General features: G+C 42.1%; 1 protein-coding gene across 7 annotated transcripts in view; it reads right to left on the bottom strand.

Annotated features, from left to right (window-relative positions):
* Nucleotides 1-25,117, bottom strand: part of nf1a (neurofibromin 1a) — a 321,789-nt gene that overhangs the window by 211,438 nt on the left and 85,234 nt on the right. For all 7 annotated transcript variants that reach the window (XM_070856992.1, XM_070856995.1, XM_070856993.1 and 4 more), the window contains exons 9-15: nucleotides 22,354-22,527; nucleotides 20,103-20,231; nucleotides 15,045-15,119; nucleotides 6,186-6,317; nucleotides 3,504-3,638; nucleotides 603-716; nucleotides 71-150 (exon numbers count right to left, since the gene is read on the bottom strand). In XM_070856992.1, the coding sequence (XP_070713093.1) occupies nucleotides 71-150; nucleotides 603-716; nucleotides 3,504-3,638; nucleotides 6,186-6,317; nucleotides 15,045-15,119; nucleotides 20,103-20,231; nucleotides 22,354-22,527 (839 nt within the window). The remainder of the gene's footprint in view (nucleotides 1-70; nucleotides 151-602; nucleotides 717-3,503; nucleotides 3,639-6,185; nucleotides 6,318-15,044; nucleotides 15,120-20,102; nucleotides 20,232-22,353; nucleotides 22,528-25,117) is intronic.

Raw genomic sequence — 25,117 nt, forward strand, 5'->3', positions numbered from 1 at the left:
ATTGCATTCAAAATATGATAAATACATTTGGAAATTTACAGAGTACCTGCTATAGCCAGAAGTTCCTCACCTTATATCCCAGAAGGTTTCTATTGGTGCATCTGGGTTCCATAACTCTATGTTTTCTGGTTGGTGAAGAACTAACAAGGCCTGGAAATAGAAATGGCAGGGAAAGTTTTAATTTAGTGTAAATGCAAGCTTGGCCGAACACCAGAGAGAGTTTTGGATCAAATCTTGAGTCTCCCAGCAATCAATGCACTGATGTCTTCACCCAACACCAAAACCATTTGATCTCTCAAGCCTGAGATTATCAGTGTGGTTAACCTCAGGTAAGTATTGGAGCAGTCAGTCTGGGAAGCTATTGTTTTTCGGAAAGAGCTGCTGTTAAAAAAATATATACAGTACACAAAAATGATGGAAATGCATAGCAGTTCTATTGGCATCTGTGAAGATAGAGCAACATTCCAGGTACAACCAGAACTGGAAACAAAAGCAAGCTCGCAATTTAGCAGCGCTGAGGGGAAAAACCCAAAAGAGAACAGATGCAATACATACACACATACCGCTCTTATCGAACAGAACTGGAGCAGTACATTTCTTACCTCCATGGCTTCCTGTGCTATCTCAGGCATGCTCGTCTGTGGAACCAGCTGAACTAGACCAGTTATCAACTCAGCAGTGCTGCTCTGAATTTCATGTCCTAGCTTCCCTGGATTCTGCATAGCAAACACAGTATTTTGGGAAGTAGAACTCATAGAGAGCCCAGTTGAAAGGAACTCGCACAAAAATCTACCTTTTGCAAATTTTTATTCATACTGAAAACTTCATTTTTGTTTTTATGTTGGCAACAATTTCATAGGATTGCATAGGATAAAGATCATTAAATATCCTCTACTGAGATTACCTGTAAAAACAGTTTAATGTTTTAATATGAAATGTATCAGTTTGGAGAAAATAAGTTGCCTTGGCACTTACAGCTTTTAAGAATTTAAGTTGTAAGTTGTGCATTCTTATCAAACAACAAAAACAAGGGCTGCAACACAAGGGTCTGTTGTCATTTGATTACTTACCTGAAGTTCAACCAATAGAAAATGCGGCTTAGATCATATTTCTTCAAGAATTAAGCAACCTAATACTTGTATGATTATAAAGTTCAACATGATAACTATGCAAAACAAATACTAATTATGGGTTGCAGGAAATTATCCTTACAGTGCAAATGTAGTTTTCTCTTTACTGTTGCCATTGGCAGGTGATAGAAGTCTCTCAACCACAATCATCCGATAGGCTGATGGGTCATGACACCGAAAACCCCATTAATGTTCGATTCATATTCTAACCCAAATATCCTTTCCAGACTCTAATAAAGTGTGTTCAGTTTTTGTTTCTCTCCTTCAGTGACAGCCCGAGTCTGGTTTCATTGTTACTGGAATGAAAACCATAGCACTGTAGGACTGAATCGTGGCTGGTATCAAAAGTGTCCTTCTGTTCCTAGATTTCTCTAAACATGCTTCTATCCATTTTGCCGATGTACATGCTCAATTTCTCAAATCGACTCAATCTGTAATATTTGAACAAAAAGGTAACCAAGTTGGATCTTCAATCTGAAGGGTTACTTAGCCCACTATTATGGAAGTATAACTTACACTGGTAAATATGTCTTCTCGCTCAAATGGGCCAGAAGAATGGTTATTAAAGGAAATGAAAGAAGAAATCCCTTGGGCCATAGGGGCACTTTTCTAAGGATGAGGCAGATCTCGGTCACACAATAAAAAAAATGCAAATCTGGTAAGTTTATCAACTTGCTCCATTCAAATTAGTCTTCACACCGACTAGTGCTGAAGTGCTATGTCCATCTTACGTATTTCCATCCCCAACTACTCAGCTGGCCCTGTGTCCCTCGCTGAAAATGGTGGTTTTGTTTTCTTCCCAATCTCAGAACGTCACCGAAATTACAGCACGAATGGAGGCCAAACAACCCATGGCAACTGCACCAGTGTCTGGCTCTTCAATTTCAGCACTTGGGGACGGCAACTGCACCAGTGTCTGGCTCTTCAATTTCAGCACTTGGGGAAGGTCAAAGTCAATGTCAAATGATAACCCATTTTAATCAAACAGAACTTCCTTGCCTTTCTCTCCTTTGCCTTTCACAGGGTCCAGTGTTTTGCAAGTTCCCCTACTCATCTTCGCCAAAGTAGTTACGAAACCCTAAAACGTCATTGGCCTCACATCAATGGCTTGTTTAAATCTGTTGCATTATTTCACAAATTCAGCTGCGAGATCCATTACCGTGGTATAAAACTGATCAATACTGGTCCAAGAACCTAGGACATTTTCAGTTGCTTCACATCATGCTCCTTTGCGTTTCTTAACCCTAGCCACTTTAACAAATTCATGCCCATTTCCTTTATTGTTCCTTCTCCATTACATGGCAGGCAGCGATTTTCAGAAGAGAGGTGCATCAATAGATGATCAAATAGTTCCAAGAATACTTCCATGAATACTTTTTTTTGCAGAAAAAATTAGTTTCCCCAATAGTAAGGAGTTGTTAAAGATGAATTCTAGGCAATATGTGCTACTGTTCTCAGCTCCTTCGGTTTCATGGTGTCCCAAGAGTTCAAAACCTTAATCACAAATTCTTGACTTTAGCATTCCTGCCATAGCAAGTTTCACATTCAGACAGAATTATACTCACTGGGCTCGGGCTATTGATACAAAGTACCCTGACTGCAATGTCCTTTTATTCTGGATGTACACCGCTGAGTTTGCTAAAATTGGAGCTGAATCTTAGCATATTCAAATGCCAGTAAACAGACATTAGCCCGACTAGATAGCAAAATGAGGCCCTTCCTGCCTCAATGGGTGAGCTTACTCCTGGCAGCAGCTTCTATTGGTCTACAGAGACTTACACGTCTCCATTTAAGAACCCTTGAACTAGTGCTTTTGAATCTGGGTCATCCTCACTTCCAGAATGGACCGAAGTCGACCTTCTCAGCAAGTCTTTATGGTCCTGAAATGCTAAAAGTCTTGTTTCCACCCATCAGCTTTTTCCGTAAAGTTCTCAAACGTCTTCACTTGGCAGAAAGTAGCAATACAACATGCACCAAACCTCATCTGATGTTTTGCCAACAGATCAAGCACCCACACTGATATTACCTGTTATATAGAACTCTAATCATCACACGTTAATCCATGGTAGGGAACCTGGCAATTCAAAGCTTCACCAGTGCCCCGGCCACCTGGATTGGTACCATTATATCACAGAATTCAAAGTTGGACTTGGAAGTAATTTAAGCGATACACTAGCATCCATGAGCAGACAGGAATAAAACTACAAACCATCTTTCTTGCTTCTAGGAATAAAAATAGTATTACTGTTACACAAATCATTAAACCTTAAAGACGTTTATATTTCTGATCAGTTAATCGCAACAAACTGCACTGGCTTGTCACGTGAATGTTCCTTCCAAGCTTAGAACCTTACAGCCCACACCAATACTTACGTGTAACATAAGCTTTGGGTCTCCATGAATTAATTTCACAATGGCCAACAATAAAAATTTATAACTTCGGGTTTCTGAGTCTGTTGGTTTTTCTTTAAATTTAAGGCTCGTCATTTTTTCCTTGAATGTAAGACTCTGAAATAAATTTTTAAAAAAGAGAGGAATCATGGAAGATAAGCAAGACGGCCCATTTCTTACAATTCACCTGATTACACGAATTAAAATATTGCTCCGGCTTTGAATGTGCTGAATGTCTTGATTCATATGTTAACGAAACACTAACCTCTACATACACATATATGTATATATTGCTTATTAAAACGACTACGTACATTCAAAAACAATTATAAAACAATGGAACAAAGTGTGAAACATTAGTAAATGCATGGCAGAAAAGGAGCTGTTTAAATTTAATCAGATCTTTTTCAACAGTTAAGATTTTATTTGAGAAGGTGGAAGCATGCTACGTATTCAGACCTAGATGGATTACGTTGTGTTTACTAATGTAACTAAGCACAGAAAAGGCAGTGGTCTAATTGCTTTTCTGTGGTAGTTACTATGTATCATACTTACAGCAACAGAAGCCCACTGCCATGCAAAACAGTGACTGGTTGGCGTCTGATCATGTGAGCGACAGCAGCCAATAAGCACAGAAAATAAAGCAGAAGACAAAGCACCACCAATCAATGTCAGAGTAGCCATGTTAAACAGCTGCTACCTATCCCAACAGGTGATACTAACTATACATTCACAAATGGTTTATGAAATGAAAGGTTTTGCAACGTTTTACAACTGCGATACTTTTTTTCCCCCTCCCCTCCCAGTAAACTGTCAGCACTTTTTCAATATACTCCAAATCACCAATATTCAATATACTGCACTTCTTTTAACTTCTTGGGGGGGAAAAAAATTATTCAACTACAATCCTTAAGCCAATGTGGACTACAGAAATGAAGCAATATTAGGGCCTGTTAATAACTATCAATAAAACAGCAAACAAAAAGCTCAAAAGGCAAGGCTACATAAATTTAGCTATGGGTTCCCAACCCGCAATATTGCTTTTCAGCTACTTATGAAAATAAATCGCCGTTGCTCTATATAATCTACAAAGCATCATCTCCTGAAGCTGGCACTTGGCCCATCGGAAATCTAAAATACCAGTGATAGACAAGTACAAAAATTTACCTGGTCCGTCCGGTTGTGTAGTGCCAAGTCAACACCAATGTGCAAAATAGACTACAGTGTAAAACAAACACACACACAGCAAGTGTCCAATGTGAAAAACAGTAAACATCAAGTGTCTGTACTACAGCTGCTACACGAGAAAGCTAAAAACTGGTTGTCCAATTGTTGCTTTTTGGAAAGTACAGTACATGTCTTATTCTTCCAGCTAAGGAATTATGCTGATTGTCAGGGAGAGCAATGAATAGGAGAAAAAAGGATAAAATAACTACACTGAAAACAAGACAAACTATAAAAGATGGCAAGAAAAACTACGGATGCACAATTGTTAGTGCGCAATATTGGTTCAGAAAGACGCCACTCGTCAGGTGGGAATATTTTGTTTCTCAGCTTGTGAGGCCAACAGGAAATAATGCACTTGCAGCTTCATCAGTCACTTTTCCCATCTGGTTAAGGTTATCAGCCAGGAGAAGCAACAGAATTCTATCCATAGACTGCACAACCCAGTGCAGGGAAATATCACGGCTTTTTGCCTGCTCAGCAGCTGGTTTTGGAGCTGCCGTGGTGGATGGCTGAGATTAGGGCACTTGCCTTCTCAGATGGGAATGATGAAGGGCATAGGGAGAGGAGTGCCTTGTATTCAAAACTAAATAATACTGTTTTAGTGATGGTATTTAACACATATCTTGTTACACACTTTTTTGACTAAGGCAGGCTACTAGGACCATTGTGCCGACACTACATAACAAAACCCAGACATTTAGTTTATGTTAAAACACATTGGCTTCCAACTTATGATGTTGTTATCGGCTATGTTATTGAACATTCTCTACAGTGCACACTTTGTGGCAAAATGCATTTTCTTGACTCCTAATAACAAATAGGGTATAGTTCACAGAAGATATAACTCGTGTTACACCTGGACAAAAGTTTGTTCACTTGTCTGCTAAAAATAAAGTTTAAGAATTTTTATAAGTTGGTTTCAAGCTTATTTTCTTTTCTTTACAAACTTTCACACTAAAACGAGCAAACTGTCCAACAACAGAATAATTAACATCTGTGCCAGTACAGGACAGGTATTTGTATTTGTCGATCCCTATTGAAAAGTACCCTACAGAGCCTAAACTAAGAATTTTCCTTCCTGTTCTCTCAAAGAAGTATTTCTCCTTTACAAGCCTAAGTGCATCGAAAATATCCACAAATTTCTACATTCCACAGCACCTCAAATTTCATTCTTTACCAAACCAGTAACTAAAATTGTAATGCTCTAAAAAGAATTGCTTTTCAGATGATTTATATCCACTGAATCTGTTAATTATTGGACTCTAATATATTCTAACTGTTGCAAATTAATAAGTTTTTGTATTTGAGAATGCATGGTTCAAAAAAAAATAGTGCTCAAAACTATATCTCCCAGACAAACAGTTATGGAAAAACTGCAGGGAATGGCATGATGAAAACATTCAAATAATGCAACAAGAAACCCTGAAACAGGCGTACCGGTGTCATACGTAAGGGAGCGTGCGTGCTGCAGCTCTGCATCACCCGACTGAGAGTTTCCGCTAACATGCCTCGGAGTTCCCCTGAGTAACAGTACACAGCATCGATCTTCGGCCACCAATCCACTGCAGACTGAAAATTTGAAGGGGTGGGGGGGATGGGGAAGAAGGAGGGAGAAACCAAGGAAACAGGAGAACAAAATGAGATATTTATTAACAGTTTGACTGAATGATGAAATTGCATCTATTCCAGCAAAAATCTTTACAATTAAATGAGTGTTAATACACAATTCCTTTACTCTGCAGATCACCTTGTGCAACCTCCAAAGTCATTGTTTCCCCATGTGTGTGTGTGTGTGTGTGTGTGTGTGTTTGTGTGTGTGTGTTTGACACACAGGATCATTTTATCCATCTTCAGGGCCTTCGGGGAACGATTAGTGCCAAATTACAAGCAATTTTGTGCTGTCAACTTGCTCCCATTTGGAAATGGGATCAGAATACTACTACACAGAAAACCAGTGGTCAGTATTAGTTCAGGTCAGGTGCAAACCCAGATCCCAGAGTAAAAGACCAGTGTTCTAACCAACTTTGTACTACCCGGCACCTAGCAACACTGTTAATAACTAATTCATGTCCGGACAACAGTAGCTCCGGGCCCTTGCTTTTTCAATAGATCCACGGAACTGAAAGGAAGCCATTTACCAAACTTAGTCCCAGTCTGCTTCAGAAATTGAGTGTGAATGCAACTTCTTTGTAAAGAAATTACAAATTGAAATCATTTTTTTAAAATCAGTTACATAATTGAACTCCGCTGATGTGCACCAATCATTTCCTCATGACTTTCCAATTGGTTAACATGGTGCAATTGTTACTTTGTTTAGATTTTGACTTTCCTGTCATGTGACAATGGTTTTCAAAGCGATACAAAAGCCAAGAGTAGGCCATACGTTGTACAAATTAATGCATCTCTTTACAGGATGCAAGACCAATGAGTAGTCTTGTCTTGTGCAAAAGAGGGGGCTGGAGGGGGTGGAGGAGAAAATCAGTGGAGGAAAAGCTGTTTGACCATTTGTTTATTCAGCGTCAGGAAGTAATCAAGCTGCATTCAAGCAGTGATGACAGATGAAAAGTATTTCCAGGCTTAAACTACCCTAAATTCAGAAACCACAGGAGAACCAGAAAAAAAACACAGTGAATAAAATAAAACATCGCTGGAAAAATTGCCATGATTTAAACAGGTCCTGTAGCCTTTTGTAAAAGCTTTTGAAGCTTAGAGTCATCAATCAAAAGAAAATAGCATTTTGTTATTTTTAAAAATCATAGTGTGTGACAATCTGAGCTTCTGCATATTTGGCTATCAAGTTAAGTTATGTTTCAGGCAAGAGCGCAATCTGACTGCCTGGAGTCAAAAACAATGCTGCCACCACCTGCACTACAGATGCTCACTGGATCCTGGAGTTAAAGCAGAAATAAATAAGTTCATTTCTGTACTAAATGATTTACACAATACATGTAAAATCACTTGCAGGATTAGAGTTTCATACTGTAAGTATTTGTCTCTCTGTTTTCCCCCTATCCCCGAAAGGTTGAGTTTGAACAATTGATGGTTCGTGAATGCATTGAGACTATTGGCCCTGCTGCATCAGTCAAATAGAGTTCGTTAAAACTGAAAACAACTGTAAATACTGAATACCAGAAAAAGAAAAGTTGAAAATACACAGAAAAGTTGAAAATACACAGAAGGACCATCAGCATCTGAAGAGAAAAAATGGGTTAATGCTTAGGGTAGAAACTCTTTTTCAGTACTAGGTTAATGCAAGAACCGTTAAACTGATCATTTCCTGAGCAGGCCCAGGAGAGGGCATTATATAATTTAAAATGCAGTTTTACAAATGTTATCTCCAGTACATTACAACTTTGTTAATAACAAAAAGATTTCACTCTTTTCCTCCACCTCTCTTGGTATCTTATTTCAGCTCTTTAGGTTTTTCCTTCTCCACTCAAGTCCTGGTTCTTTGACTGTTCTGGACCACCTTCAATGCCACTCTTGAGGCTACCACTAGGAGGTGCAAGTGTGTCACGGGTCAACTGTCCCCCCCAGATTAGCTTTCTTCAGGGGTGTCTCACATCGCCAGTCGATACTCCCCACACAGACCAATCACAAACCTGGAATTCATTCCCCTATTTCCTCCCCCCGGGAAGTGAATAGCCATCCTGGGCAAATCCACATGTGACCAATTTCTATTAATTAATTCAGCAAAACCATGCAGCCAGACCAGCCACCACCTCCCACCATTCTTTTACATTAGAGTAGTTTTACTCTTTCATACATCTTCTCTTGCGAAGGAGAACTGCGACGTGGTCATCAATGTCACTCCGTGTAGGGGTTTGAATTGTCTAGCACTTCAATTCCTTATTATTTCCATTAAGAACTGAGTTCCAGTCATCTCCTTTCATTTCATCATCGAATTTCTTACATTACAACAGTGACTACACCAAAAAGGTACTTCATTGGCAGTAAAGCGCTTTGGGACATCCGGTCATCGTGAAAGGCGCTATATAAATGCAAGTCTTTCTTTCAATGGCAGTGCCTTTGAAGCTAAGAAGTCACCGAGTGGAAAAGTCACTGAGTGGAAATCCATGTCCTGCCACAGTGCATTGAAATACAACACTGTGCTTCCCAAAACTAGGAACTTTCATTCCAAAGGAACATATCCTCAGGCAATAATTAATTGCACATGCATCCTGCAGACTTCTGATTGAAACTGACTCGGGGAAGAGAATGATTTTCACATGAAGAGTAATTTCATCATTAAGGAGCTTCCACAATTCCCCCAATCCAACATACAAGTACTGGCTAAACACAATCGCAGTTGCTCAATAGTAGCTCAACCAGCATTGCTGGCCCATCCGATTCCCACTCCATGAAGTTTGGATGCTGCACATGTGCTGAAGTGGTCGATTATGGAGTTTATGGAGCTGGTAGAACCGGAAACACTAGTTGTGGAGCCACTACATGAATGAAGCAGGCAGTTCAATTTTGTCTTGCCTAGCTGCTGGTCACAAAGCTAGGCCCAAGTTCTTTAAGACAGCTCTTTGACAAAAGGTACTGTATTCAAGGACATTCGATTGAGTACAGATCCTACCCACTGTCCACCCTCTGGTACCTTATGATAGTGCTATATGGAACAGAAAAATGCTTCCCATTTCCCCCCCTTACCCTTCCATAATTATGAGAGACACATAGCATTGCACAGCATCCACCATTCACAGTGTATCAATTTAAGATACTAACTTCAGTCTTCATAGCCATCACAAATATAGCGAACTGTCGCAAGCAGCAAGTACATAATGCTTGAAAAGCCATGATTGTTAAAGAAGTCATCCTGTAGATGGCCAAAATAATTTATGAAGCATTCCCTCTGTATTACAAACTCAACTTACTGCACATCCAGTTCTGTTGTGGCATTAGAAAGCAGATTACAGTTTTTTAAAACTTTATCCACATTCCCAGAAATGCCACAAAAGGACATTACTAAAACCATCCCAAGTTGTAATCTTATATCTACAACACAAGAAATCCATCACACATCCACACGAACCATTCATTTATTCAGTGTAGGCTGAGGCTAAACTATAGTCCATCATTATGCAATAGTATCTTTGCCCTGTCATTTCAGTGTCTGCGCGGAGACACAATATTGTATTTCGAATGGTCTTCAAGTTCAAGAGCGAGTAGCAGCAGACTCTTCCAGCAACTAAACACAAGTTTAAAAGAATCCTCTGGCTCTGGGTTGCAGAGATGCATTTAGGGTTTGGCAACAGGCTATACCAGCATAACTCCATTGTGTAGCACTATAATTGCTGGTGTTGCCATCCCATGGGGTGGGGGATGTGCCCTTTGGAGTACAATTTGCATTTAAATGAGATCATACAAAAAATATTTATCAAGCATATAAAACATATTTTTCTGCATGAAACATTTCATAGAATTATATAGTCATAGAAAAATTACGACACAGAAGGAGGCCATTCGGCCTATCGCGTCCGTGCCAGTTGAAAAAGTGCTATCCAGCCGAATCCCACCTTCCAGCACGAGGTCCGTAGCCTTATAGATTACAGCTCTAAGTGCACATCCAAGTACTTTGTAAATGTGATGAGTGTTTCTGCCTCTTCCACCCTTTCAAGCAGAGAGTTCCAAACTCCCATCACCCTCTGGATGAAGAAATGCTTCCTCATCTCCCCTCTAATCCTTCTACCTAATACTTTAAATCTATGCCCCCTGGTTATTGACCCCTCTGCGACAGGAAATAGATCCTTCCTATCTACTCCATTTACTCAATTTAAAATATTATATGTATTATGTGTATATGTGACAGCTTTATTTCCTGGTAGCACACTGTGGGTTCGGTCCCAAATTAACCTTGCAGTTTAATGTCACGCAATTGCAAAGAATGTACTGATTGGTTTCAAGAGGCTTAATGGGTCAAAAACGTCAGCTCGCTATTTGAGCATTAGTGCATGTGTGTCCCCCTGTCCCCCACCGCCCCCCCCCCGACCCAAGAACAGGCTAGGCGGACATGCACTCTATGCTTAAATAGCTTCCCGACACCCAGCATCTCGAGTCACAGGTGAGGAACAGCTACCTGGACAAATGACTGGAGGGCTGCCAGCATCTGTGGAAATGTATCCCAGGGAGGGAATATCGCTGTCAGGAGCCAAACTGCACCAAGCTATAATGTCAAAGGGCTTTAAAACTGGCTGCAAAGTACTCGGTTTCAAGAATTCGCAATCAATATTCCCTCTAAAAACGTGTTGTTGCGCGTGGCCAGTTTTTTCAACGCACAGTAACTTTACATTTTTTGCGTGGCCACACATTTGAAAGCTTGAGTGATCTGCGCGGTACCCTCAATAGCTTAGAGGGAACTTTGCTCTCAATTGCACTTGGACAATGGTTACAAACAAGATATACAAGTCACTTGTATTGGAACTACTTAGTCTGTGAAAAAGTTTAATGATGATTAGCTCAACAGCCATTTCTTGTTAAGTTGCTTTTACACTAGCCGTATTTTAGTCGTATAAACACCAAGAGCTGGCTCCAAGCATTGATGGTACTAAATCCAGGTACACTGTCCTGGCTGCAGACTTGGAGAACAGAGTCTAGGAGCCCAAAATTCCACATGGACTTTTTTTGACGCAGTTGTAGAGGCATATCCGATTTTTTAAGTGGCCCAACTGCTCCAAAAAAAAGTTCCAAGTTTCGCCGGCATAACCTTTCATTTTGGAGCGGCGCAGATGTCTTAAGCTCTGTGGGTGGAGCTTAAGGTCTGCGCCGAAAAACGGAGGTTGCCAGGGTAACGAGGGACGCTCTGAAGGGCTGAGGCACAAATAAAGCATTTCCCCTTCGTAAAATAGATCACAAAGTGAGACTTGGGACAACAGACTGAAATCTCAATATATGAAACAATATGAAATTCCTTTTTAGCATTTATAGATTTTTTTTACTTCTGCAGTGCCTGTGCAATCCCGGGCCGAAAGTCCCCACCCCCCACCTCTATCCCAGGTCTAAAGTACTCCGCACCGGCCCATTGCCATCCTAGGCCAGAATGGTGGTGACAATTCAGCCCCAGGAGTCTGCTGCTAGAACAAGGATGCCTGACTTAGCTGTATAAACCCTGGAGCCTGGCTTACAGAAGCAGCCTTCAAGAATCTGAACTAAAACAGCACCAAGGTAAAATCGTCTTTAAACACACTTGCTACCAAATTCCAAGTGCGGAATTAAACAGCAGTATTGAAGAAAATATACTTTAAGAGTACACCTTACAATTGGGACTTTTATATATATATATATATTATATATATAATAGGCAGTCCCTCGGAATCGAGGAAGACTTGCTTCCACTCTTAGCATGAGTTCTCAGGTGGCTGTACAGTCCAATACAGGAACCACAGTCTCTGTCACAGGTCGGACAATTGTCGTTGAGGGAAAGGGTGGGCAGGGAGCCTGGTTTGCCGCACACTCCTTCCGCTTGATTTCTGCATGCTCTCGGCAACGATAGTCAAGGAGCTCAGCGCCCTCCCGAATGCAGTTCCTCCACTTAGGACGATCTTGGGCCAGGGACTCCCAGGTGTCGGTGGGGATGCCGCACTTTATCAGGGAGGCTTTGAAGGTGTCCCTGTAACGTTTCCTCTGCCCGCCTTTGGCTCGTTTGCCGTGAAGGAGTTCCGAGTAGAGCACTTGCTTTGGGAGTCTCGTGTCTGACATGCGGACTATGTGGCCTGCGCAGCGGAGCTGATAAAGTGTGGTCAGTGCTTCAATGCTGGGGATGTTGGCCTGGATGAGGACACTAATGTTTGTGCGTCTGTCCTCCCAGGGGATTTTCAGGATCTTGCGGAGACATCGTTGGTGGTATTTCTCCAGCGACTTGAGGTGTCTACTGTACATGGTCCACGTCTCTGAGCCATACAGGAGGGCGGGTATTACTACAGCCTTGTAGACCATGAGCTTGGTGACAATTTTGAGGGACTGATCTTCAAACACTCTTTTCCTCAGGCAGCCGAAGGCTGCACTGGCGCACTGGAGGCGGTGTTGGATCTCATCATCAATGCCTGCTCTTGTTGATAGGAGGCTTCCGAGTTAGGGGAGATGGTCCACGTTGTCCAGGGCCACGCCGTGGATCTTGAGGTTTGGGGGGCAGTGTTGTGCGGCGAGGACAGGCTGGTGGAGGACCTTTGTCTTACTAATGTTTAGCGTAAGGCCCATGCTTTCATACGCCTCAGTAAATACGTCGACTATGTCCTGGAGTTCAGCCTCTGTGTGTGCACAGACGCAGGCGTCATCCGCGTACTGTCGTTCGACAACAGAGGTTGGAGTGGTCTTCGACCTGGCCTGGAGACCGGGAAGGTTGAACAGCTTCCCACTAGTTCTGTAATTTAGCTCCACTCCAGCGGGGAGCTTATCAACTGTGAGGTGGAGCATGGCAGTGAGGAAGCAGCCCTGCTTGACCCCGGTCCAGACATGAATTGGGTCTGTGATGGATCCGTTGGTAAGGATCACGGCTTGCATGTCATATATATAAATAATATATAAGAAAATGGCTTTGCATTTTCAGCTTTCCTTCACAGCACACACCCTCTGTGATGGTCTGCATTTAAGCAGCAAAGAGTTGAAATAACTGGCTTGGAGGAGACACCAAGTATTGAAGGAAGCTGAATTCGCAAATAGATAGCCAAAGTGACAAATTTATTGAAGCACGCAGGGGTTAATGGCAGGACCCACCGAGCTCCCTCATACTGTCAAGTGTACAGTACCGGCATGCTTGAGTTTAAAAGCTGCAGCAAATGGACAACATGCATTTCTCTTGCCATCCGCTGCTAATGGAAGTATAAACCCCCCTCGGCTATCCTTGCTCCAGTGGCAGCAGAGGCCAACTTTTCTGCAGACCTCACAAGCTGCCGTTGTTTCTGCTCCAGCGCTAGTTGGAGAATAGCGGCGGATAAAGCGTTGTGCTCTCAAAACCGGCTCTACAATGTTGGAGCACTTTAAATGTTCTCCAAAACAGTTTGCCTCCAGTAATAACAAACTGCACTTTCACTTTAAATAAGCAGTGAATGGAACTGAATATCAGGCGCTGCGTATAACGGGCCACCGATCCGATGCCGCTCGAGGCGAATTTCTAGGCCAGTCTATTCCTGATCATTTGAGGTTTTAATCTCATTTGAATTAAGTAATGTAAACATATCAAAGTGAAAGCTTAGTGCTAAAAATGTAAATTACCAATTAATTTAAACTAAACAGCTTTTAATTAAGTTTCCTCTGTATTCACAAAATCAGAGGATAATATACAAGTTCTACATTGCTCTCTGACTAATTCTTTTCAAAAAAATAACACAGCTAGTGAGACTTCCTCACATATTTACACATTTTCTTTTTTAAATAACATTTTTCAGTTTGTTTTGGACCTAGGTCACGGAAACAATCTTGCAAAGGTCCGTGAAATTATTCAATTTGCAATCATGCTGAGAAAAACAGTGAATGAATCCTACCAAACTGCTCACTTGCTGTGAAGTAGTTTGTTTATCCTTTTTTTTAAAAATAAAAAGGTCAGTGAAGATTTCCCTGGCAACATCTGAATCTCATTTCTACTCCATTTGCACCAGGGATAGTTGTTAACCTTTGGACTGTCCAAGGATTTCGGAAGAGGAACATCGCCCCCCCCAAGGCTGAGTGTAGAACGTGGACACACAGAAGTCTCACACCCAGGTCCTGCGTAGGGTTAACTGACCACTGTTGGGGGAAACAGTTGGGGCTATATTGGCCTTACACCCACTGGACATGAGGAAGATCAATTCTGATGAAGTGTCTCCACTGAAAACATGAAAAAAAATTTCTCTTCACAGTTGCCTGCTGTATATTAATCATTTCTATTTGCATTTCAGATATTCGGCGCTCGTTTTTTTCATTACAAAATTGGTCCCGGGCACTAGCAGGCTCAGTCCAAGAACAGACAGATTCCTCCGGGCCCGCTTTGAGGCTGCCCCAATACATTTCACTTTTCAAGGTCAGCAGAGGGGAGACTTTTATTCAGTCTGTGCCACATTCAAATCCAGGTGAAAGAACAGTGTGCAACACCCCAACCATCCCAATCTTCCAACTTAAAAACAAATCTGCCTCAGAAATCTTCAGAAAAATCGACAAATTTAAACCAAACTATAATGCTTTAATAAAAGGCACAATTAATGTAAAACTTACGACTTTAGATCGTGTTCAGAAGTTTATGAATTACATTAACAGGAACTGTTCATATCTAATTACACAGCAAAAGGAGGAGGAGAGTTTGCTGCATGAAGAAATACTTACATTTGTGATAATTCTGTGCAGTGAATTAACCAAAACATAATGAAAGGTTGGAGGGGAGGATGATGCCAAACAGACCTGCAACAAGAGAAATAAAGATCTTGAAGTCAGCAGTCAGGAGAATTCTAATCTACACATACATTTGCCAGATTGCTATAAAACCCGAGTGGCTCACAAACTAACCTGCCCACCAGCTTACCTAGTCTGGCTGACATGTTGGCTGGCTCTTAGAAGTGCCACTTGCCTAAAAAACAAATCACTGAAAACCCACCAACACCTTCTTGTAGTAGGGATCCATAACAAAAATGCTGTCTTGCCAGTGTCGCCCACATCCCAAGAACTATAAAAAATTACATTTAAAATCACACATTTAAATAGAACACGGCTAGTTTTCATATTCTGTCCGTCAACGTCAGTGAGATCCTGCCTCTGCTTATAGACAGCTGGGGTACCCTCACCAGTATAAAATTGAACATTATCCTTTACACACGCCACAACAAGAACAAGCTATGGCATAACCCTGCAATCCACTGTATGAACAGAATGCATCATCTGAATCATCACTGTTCACCCCTTAAATTGTTTTTTTTAGTGAAAAGTGGGAGGAAATTGAGGCTGCACTTCCTGTGGCTACGTCAGCCTTGGTTCAGTGGGTAGCACTCTTGCCTCTGAGTCAGAGGGTTGTGGGTTCACATTCCTTTCCAGAGACTTGAGCACATAATCTTAAGTGACATTTCAGGGCAGTACTGAAGAACTGCTGCACTGTCAGAGGTGTCGTTTTTCAGACAAAATGTAAAACTGAGACCTGGTTTGCCCAACTCAGGTATGCACAAAAGATCCAACAGCACTTTCCAAAGAAGAACAGGGAGTTCTCCCGGTGCTTTGGCCAATATTTATCTCTCAACCAACATCATTAAAGCAAATTATCTGGTCATTTATCTCATTGTTGCACTCCTGGCTGGCCTCCCACTACCCTCTGTAAATTTGAGGTAATCCAAAACTCGGTTGCCCGTGTCCTAATTCGCACCAATGTTCTTGCTGACTTACATCGGCTCCTGGTTAAGCAACGCCTCGGTGTTACAAATCTCATCCTTGTTTACAAATCCCTCTATGGCCTCACCCCTCCCTATCTCTAATCTCCTCCAGCCCCTCAACTCCACCCTCCATCCCCCAGATTTCTGCGCTCCTCTAATTGTGGCCTCCATGGAATCCCTGATTTTAATGGTTGTACTATTGGTGGCCGTGCCTTCAGCTGCCAAGGCACCTAAATTCTGGAATTACCTCCCTAAACCGCTCTACCCCTCTTTCCTCCTTTATGATGCTCCTTAAAACCTACCTCTTTGTCCCAAGCTTTTGGTCCTCTGCCCTAATTTCTCCTTATGTGGCTCAGTGTCAAATTTTGTTCTATAACACACCTTGGGACATTTTCTTACATTAAAGGCGCTATATAAATACAAGTGGTTGTTGTTGAGACAGTGTGTGTAAATTGGCTGCCACATTTTCCTTCATTACAACAGTGACCACACTTCAAAACTACATAATGGACTGTGAAACACAGACTTCCTGATGTCTTGAAAGGTGCTACATAATTAAAAAGAAAAAACGTATGTTAATGTCAACACAGCAGGACTCCACTACTGGACTTAAATACAACAAGACTTCATTCCTGGGATGGAACAATTTTGCATCCACTGCTTTTGTTGTGTGGTATCACTGTATGTGACACAGTGTATCTCCTACCCAGTTCCACTGACTAATTTATTCATGCCAATAGGCTCATTTTGTTCCTTTGCACTTGGATAGCTCCTCTACAGAAAGTTGAAGATTGAAGTTAAAATTTGGAGGATGTTGTGCGTCTGCTAGTGCAGGGGTTCTCAACCTGGGGGCCGCGGCCCAGAAAGTTTCAAGAGGTCCGCCAAAATAGCGCTAGACCAATCATATTTCTCGTTACTTCCTCATTGAAACCTATCGAAATCTAGATGTAACCTCTTGTCAATCGACAAAAAGGCAGGCAGAGCTGCTTCCGTGTACACTCGCAGATGGAGACAGAACTACGGAGCAAGAACGGGGGACAAAATCGACAGTTCGCAGCAATGGAGAAAGTGACCTTGTGTTTCCAATTGCAGAATTAATTTAGAAAAAGCGCAGCCCGTGTCTGCAGTGGGTAAACCTGCAGGGGATGAACCGATAGCTGTAGAAATAATCGTCCATCCACAGTTGGATAATTTAATCAGAGGTTTGATACTTTCAGTTGTGTGGGTCGACTTTTTTGGACTACTTTTGTAAAGTGAATTTTATCCGCGCTCACTTTTTTTCCTTTGTATCGAACAGTACATATTAGATAATGCGAGCTGGTCGAGATTCTGAACGAATTCATTTTAGGGTCATTGGCTGGAAATTTCTGAAAATGTTCATTTGGCAAAGGAAACACAAGATGAAAAGTGGAATGTGTTGATAAATGTTGTACTTTTTATGCCTTTATAGTACTCTTTTTATATGTGCTTCAAATACTTGAAGGGGAAAAAAATTGCAGGGCTATGGGGAAAGAGCAGGGGAGTCGGACTAATTTGATAGCTCTTTCAAAAAGCCGACACAGGCACGATGGGCTAAATGGCCTCCTTCTGTGATACATGATTCGAATTAACCAATCAGATTATTGTTTTGCTCCAAAGTCTGAGTCCTCCTTCACGTTTAACCAACAGAAACTCGCGTGTCATTCGTCGCCTCAATCCGCCGCCCTCCTGATCAATAAGCTTTGCCGAACTCACACTTCTGGATTAGATGTGGCCAATCTGGTTGTCCGCTCTATTCGGCACTTTGAACGGGCAGCGATTACAGATGGGGCCAGGTCGGGGGATGTCGCAGGCTTCAGACATGGCGGGGCAGAGCGGAGCGAACCGGTGCAGAGAGAGGTGTACCAGGACTGGGCCGACAGGGAGCACATTGAGGTTATCACCAGCAGCGTCAAAAACATAGCGGATTTCCTCAATTCATTCAGTGAGGAGCTGCAGCCAGTGAATAATAAATAACCAGCAGTAACAATAGAGTCGCCAAAGGAGAGCTTCCTCTTTACACCCACTCACTCCGGTGGGTGCCAGTAATGCTGGGGTTTAGGGCCTGGTTCAGGACACATCCTGTATTAGTTTGTCTCTGAATTACATCTAATTTCCAGTTATTGATTAAGGGGGGGGTCCGGTTAATTTGATTACAATTTCTTTTCCTAATTAGTCACATTAAGTAAAACAAAAAATAATAAGTGTGTGATTAATTGTAGCTCTAATTTTTATACAGAAAAAAATGTGTTGTGTTGCAGGAGGTCCGTGGAATTTTTACAACATCGGAGGGGGGGCTTCGGAAGTAAAAAGGGAGAGAACTCCTGTGCTAGTAGACGACCAACATAAAGGTTGCCAGTTCAAATCCCACCATGGCAAGTTTGGCAATCAACTTCAATAAATCTGGTCATTTACACACCATCAGCAGGAAAATGGCCGTGGAAATTGCTAGATTGATGAAAAACCCGTCCAGTTCATGTTTCTGGAGAACCTGTCACTGTGCTCAACAGGTGTGACTACAGTCACACTATTAGCCACATGCACTAATTTTAGAAGACAATGCCTGCCATACACTCACAATAACAACTTATATTTATATGGCACCTTTAACATAATAAAACGCCCCAAGGTGCTTCACAGGACCATTATCAAAATAGAATACAGCTAAATGTGCTTCACATGTTTATAATTACTAAACATCTAGCAGCATTCAGTATTGAAGGAAGTAAAGAATTGATCAAAAAACACTTGCGCTCTTCTATTTTTCACCTCATCATTTCACCAAACGCACAAAAAGTTAAGTGCACATGCATAAGTGATGGCAATATAATGAGATTACATGCCCAGCGACATCATCAATTACTCGTTTTTTTAAATTTAGCAATGAAAAATACAATTAGCAATATCTGGATTCCCAGTTAGCCACATGTGGCTAATGATTGATATATTGGACAACACTGCTCTAGTCCACACTCTGCGGTTAACTCTTAATGCCCTCTGGAGTGGCCTAGCAAGCTGTTCAATTTCATAGAATTTACTGTACAGAAACAGGCTATTGCCGGTGTTTATGCTCCGCACAAGCCTCCTCCCAACCTTACTTCATCTCACACATCAACATATCCTTCCATTCCTTTTTTCCCCCTCATGTACTTCTCTAGCGTCCTCATAAATGCATCTATGTTAATCACATCAACCACATCGTGTAGTAGTGAGTTGCACACTCACCAGTTGCACAAACAATCGCGAGAGAGCATCCACCATCTTCTCAGAGCAACAATGGTGGACAATAAACAGTGTTGACAGCAATAACTACATCCCAAGAATAAATAATAATAATTTTTTTTAAGTTCTGTTCTCAGCTGTTCTTACTTACCGAGGAACTGACATTTGAACCATCTGTCCAGGAGTATGTGACATATACGGTTTCATTTATAGCTCCCGAATCTAACTGAATGAAGGAGCAGCTACGAGGAGCGGAACAGTCTACTCCTATTCCCATCGTTCCTATACTAGCATAAATCATCCCTCCGTAATTCCCTAATTGCACCACACTAAAGCAGCTCAAATCCATAGGCACATGTCCCAGAGGATTGTGAGCTGACTGTCATGGTCACACTGCCTGCAACACGAGTGTGGCAGTGAGAGGAGGACGGGGGATAAGATGATGACGCAGAGTTCTGTGCATGCACAGAAACACCTGCAGGGATCATCAGCCTGCGAATACTAATGAAATATCAAAATACAAACTGGATAACCAGCTCGTTTCCATCATCAGAAAGTTAACTGTAATACGCAGCAGGCTCATGTTAAAACCGCCCCCCCCCCCCCTCCACCCCGTGGTGTAAAATCACCTTTTTTTCCCCAGGGAATCTTCATACTAATGTCAAAGGATTAATATAATTTGTATAGACTCTTTGGATAACCATGTCCTAAAATATGTGCAACACAGAAAACACAAAAAATTAAAACTTTCCTAAAGCAAAATTGAAGCATAGTTATAGTTAGATACCTTGAAGTGATTATTGTTATGCGGGTTGATGCGAAAACAGGAAACAAAACAGTCTATCATGAGATCCACATCGGCACTCTGGCTGCCAGCGCCTCTGGAGAAAGGCTTGCTAGGATTAAACAACAGGGCCTGAGAAATAACAACAGAGCAAAGGAATTACTGAGACAAAGAATGATAGATATAATAAATGTAACGCAGTTATCAGATAAAGTTTATTAAACAAAGAGTTTAGTTTTCTGATCAATTTAAAAATTCCTGCTAAAACCAAAAAACATTAAAAAGGAGAAAGAAAATGCAATATCAAGTACTCCCTCACTGCTATGCTGAACTCTGATTAGTAGTCCTTTTGATTTTGGAGTTTGCTTTGTTTTCTGGATTTAGATCAAATATAAAGTTTTCAAACAGCTCTGGATTTAATCAGAACAATTCTGGAAGGAATAACCAGTAAAATTCATCCAACTGTCTCCACAAAGTATCCTGTTAAAAGGAATCAGACTGCATCATTGCCTGCATTGCCTGAAGGTGTTGACCTTCTGCCCCAAGAAACTTCATTCAGCTGCCTTACATGAGCTAGCCATCTAGGTCAGTCTTGACTGACGGTACAGAGAGATGATGCTTCCAGTATCAAACAAAAAAAGTGGCTGTGTGCGTCACTTCAGACTTGGATCAAGCAGGCACTGACGTCTTAAGAGTTTAATTGGTTAAACTCTAATTTTAGATAATCCATTTTGAGTTTAAACCTAAAATCAGAAACCTTGGTTATATTTATTTATCCAATTAAATAGGACACTTGCCACAGAGAAGTGGGATGCAAGTCCATGTTTACGTATACCCAATATGAAGGGGGAGGGATGAGAGGCAGGGCAACCTTGCCTCGAAACCATGTTAGTAAATAGATGCCAGTTGCTTCCTCGCTACAAAGACGTATGGTGGGGTGGAGGGAGAGAGGTTTGGAGGAACAGTCACTATTTATCTGTCTTTAAAGACACTACCCAGGATTCAGGTCAGGGTGCCTTTGGTTGAAGTCTAGGACCAGATTTTCTGACGAAGGGTCATCGACCTGAAACATTAACTCTGTTTCTCTCTCCACAGATGCTGCCTGACTTGCTGAGCATTTGCAGTATTTTCTGTTTTAATCCCTGCCCACTCTATTTGGGAATGGTGGACAGTCCGGTTATTTTTTTTTAAATGAAAAGCAATATTGTTTTTTTTAAACATTTAAGAAAACTTCTGTAGCACTAAATCAGAATATGTTGGGAACATGGAAACTTCTGGGGGGTAGGTTTGTCACGGGGCCTTTAAATTTTGTGATTATGGAGAGTGGCTCAATGCAACCGAACGGTGTGCAGGTTAAGTGCCCGAGCAATGTCCTCAGACCACTTTGTGAAATCTTGTCAGTAAGGTATTTAGCAAACCCATGGGAGTTTACATCGTTAATTACACAAAACCAATCCACTGCATATCAGAACAGCCACAACACATTCAACCTGCAATCTGTACTCTAACGCCTTGGCAATCAACAGTGAATGATGCATTGTGACATCACCTGGCTGAACACAGGGGTGACAGGCTCACATTAGGCTCACACTGTGACACCTCCTGGCTTTTGGTTTTCAGACAGAAGAATACTTGAGGAATATCACGTGAGTTAACGACCATCCTCAATTGATGCCTTACCTAAAATTTGTCAGAAGAGAGGCTAGGTGATCCGTGTTTTTAAAAACTCCCGTTAATTTTTTTCTCTTCCTAGTCAGGTCCACTTACACCCTAGTCAAGAAAGAGGGGCAGGGGGGGGGCCTGTCCCCCAGGACGGTCAATGCCCATCTTTACCCAGGAACTGCTGAAGGCAGAATAGTGATCTTCCCTTAGAGTTAAAAACTCTCCAGCTTGCTATTTCCACAAACACCCGGAGACTGGGAACCCGTTAGGAATCGCAGGCAAGAACCTATGTCTTTGACTTCCATGATACAGCACAAACGAGCTGCACCAACTAACCTGGCAGGATCTATTTTTCAACTTATACTGAGAAACATTGGTGAAGAATCAAGACAAATTACACCATCTTTTTCCCCAAACTGGAGTAGCAGTTACCTCCTTCAGTCTACCCTTCCTCAAAGCCCAAGCTTAGCATCATCCAATCTTCATTTATTTAGCCGGAAGTTGAGAAATTAAGTAGTTCTAATTATGTTATTAAATACTTTGCCATTGGTGCTTCTTCAGCAAATTTAGACATGTAGAAGCAATTCCATACCTTTAGATCTACAACCATGGACTGAACCTGAAAGCAGATGACAGAGTTGTCCTCCCAGCTGATGTACGTGGAGGCCTTGCACAGTTTAACACAGGCTATCGCAGCACTTTCCGTCAGCTGCCGACTGCCACCATGACCAGCAAGTGCTTTCTTTAAGTTATCCAGGAACAGCTTCTGTACAAAGATTAGGAAGACAGCGTTGAGACAACATAATTCAAAGCGTGCAGCTTCTATTCATTTGAAATCCCACCTTCTTTAACCTTGCGTCAGATCCATTACAAGAGGAAAAAAAAAATACAAGTCAAAACTGAAGCCGAGACATTACGAAAGAATTCAGTGTGGATTGTTGCTGCTTGGCTCGGAATATCATAGAAAATAGGTGGAGTAGGCCATTCGGCCCTTCGATATCAGATCAGCTGGGCAAACTGGGCCACAAACTATTGGAGGGGGGGCATGTCAGCCCATGTATTTGAAGCTGGGGTAGAAGGGGAAAGAGTGAGAATAATTGGACGATGGGATTATCATTTTCTTTTCCCTGAATTGTTGTTTGGTTAAGTTTATGTTAAACTATATTTGATGGGTACATTGTGGGAACGGTCAGGTCAGTTATATCTTGGAGAATTTTTTTCTGTGGAAGCCAATCGGAATAAATTGGACTTCCAGCCAAAAGCACATTCGCTTAAAGGTCCCTCTTCTTTTAAAAAGTTATCCTGGACCATAACTCTGGCCAAATGCCAGTTCTGGAGATGGGCATATGCTAACACGATCCTGACAGAGTCCCACACTACTATAGCTTTGTTTCAACTTCGGAAGCGGAAGATACCAAATGCCATTCCCTCGCAATAGCTGAACTCTCAATCCACAAGGACCGTGCATCACTGATCCCTTACCTACACAGAGTTAACCAATCTCAGCCATGGAAGCAGTGACAACACTGTAACCTGCCTTGGTATCCCAGGCAAGGAAGAGAGGGAGCAATGCGGTCAGGGTTAATGCTTCAGATAGCTATTTAGAGACTTTTGCTCGAAGTGTGGATAAATTCAACTGTATTAGCTTCAGGAGAGAACAGAAAGTTGGCATTGAGAAGAATTTTAAAAAAATTGACATTTGAAATAGTAACAAAAAAGGAAATGAAGGTGACATTTCTTTTACACAGAAACTGGTTTTGGCCAAAGAACTGAAAAATCATTCCGATTCTACCTCGAAAGACTGATGACACACTGTTAATGTTTTTATTACTGAAGTGGGGAAAGGGAAGGGAGCGGAGCAGGATTGTGTGCAAAGGAGAACACGGTGGAGGGAGGGGGGGAAGCCGGCGAGCGCAGGCGAGAGGGGCGAGAGGGGCGGGGGGGGGGCGAGAGGGGCTGGGGGGGGCGAGAGGGGCTGGGGGGGGCGAGCGCGGGCGAGAGAGGCAGGGGGGGTGAGCGAGACGGGGGGGCGAGAGCGGGGGGAGGCGAGCGAGCGCGGGCGAGAGGGGAGGCGAGCACGGCTGAGGGGGGCGCGAGCGCGGGGGAGGGGGGGGCTAGCGCGGACGAGAGGGTAAGGGGGCGAGCGCAGGCGAGAAGAGGGAAAAAAAGAGAAAAAAAGAGATTGAGAAAATTCAGAACTGATATTTCTAAAATTCCAACAGACCATAGCAGAAAATGATCCCATAAGCTCTAGTGTTTTCATAGGTGGCAATGAGCATATGATCACGTATACATGTTAGTCATCATTATGCAAGAAACTGCCACCAGTGACTCAGCATGCAACTGCTCTCTCGATGTTTAGTCATTCTGACAACAGCAAAGATACAGAATACCTTTGCTCGTTGAAGGTACAGTTTAAAACAGGAAGCAAAATGTGCGCAAAAGGTACAAGGGCAACGTTTTCTTTAAATCTCGGCACATGGGGGACCTTGTTTGCTCACACCACCAGGTCCTCAGGATGAGTCTCCACTGTCCATGTACTAACAGCGGGTTAGAGCACTGGTTTTTCACTCCAGACCGGACTGAATTTGAATGAAAAATCCAACAGCTGAAAGATTATGTTTAATTCCCAACTGGTCGAGAGATTTGCAGCAAAAATCACTACCATGATTAGAAATCAATTGCACAACTTCATTCAGAGAAAGAACTAGGATGGATGGTATAGTTGAACTGTCACAAGTTCGAGGCTGTAAAAAAGAAAAACATTACTGGGTATCATAGTAGGAGCTTTAATCAATCGTCTTTTAAGGCATGAATTGCAGTTAAACTCATTCTGAGGGCTGCAACATTTTCTAATACAGCGCTGCCAAAAATGAAACACATCTTTCCCCAGTCGCGCTTGCTTTTTCCTTCCTTCCCCTCGAGTGTTCATCTACATCTGTGGAGCAAACAACCCACAGGCAGGCCTGTACAGCTTTGCAAATGGCCGCTCAGTGCCAAATTGCTGGGGAAGGCTCACCCTCCAACGTTCCCCTCTTTTTATGTGAACGGCAAGGCCTCTGCTCAGTGTGTCCACAGCAATATACTTTCATCCAGGAAACATTGTGGGGATTGTAGAGTCGATGCTGCACAAATGTTCTGCAACAAGAATGTGCTTTTATTGTGTTGTACTCGGCATGCTATTTTTAAAGAGTGTGGTGTAAGAGGGCAGGGGCAGGGGAAAATGACTCTTTCCCCCAGAAACTGGTGTCCGGTGATCAAGACACAAAATTAGCTAATGAGAAAATGAAATTTGTTGTTTCATCTTGGGCTTGATAACATGCCAAAAAAATGGCTCATAAATCCAGGCAATATAG

This window comes from Pristiophorus japonicus, chromosome 16, assembly GCF_044704955.1.
Source record: "Pristiophorus japonicus isolate sPriJap1 chromosome 16, sPriJap1.hap1, whole genome shotgun sequence".
Lineage (NCBI taxonomy): Eukaryota > Metazoa > Chordata > Chondrichthyes > Pristiophoridae > Pristiophorus > Pristiophorus japonicus.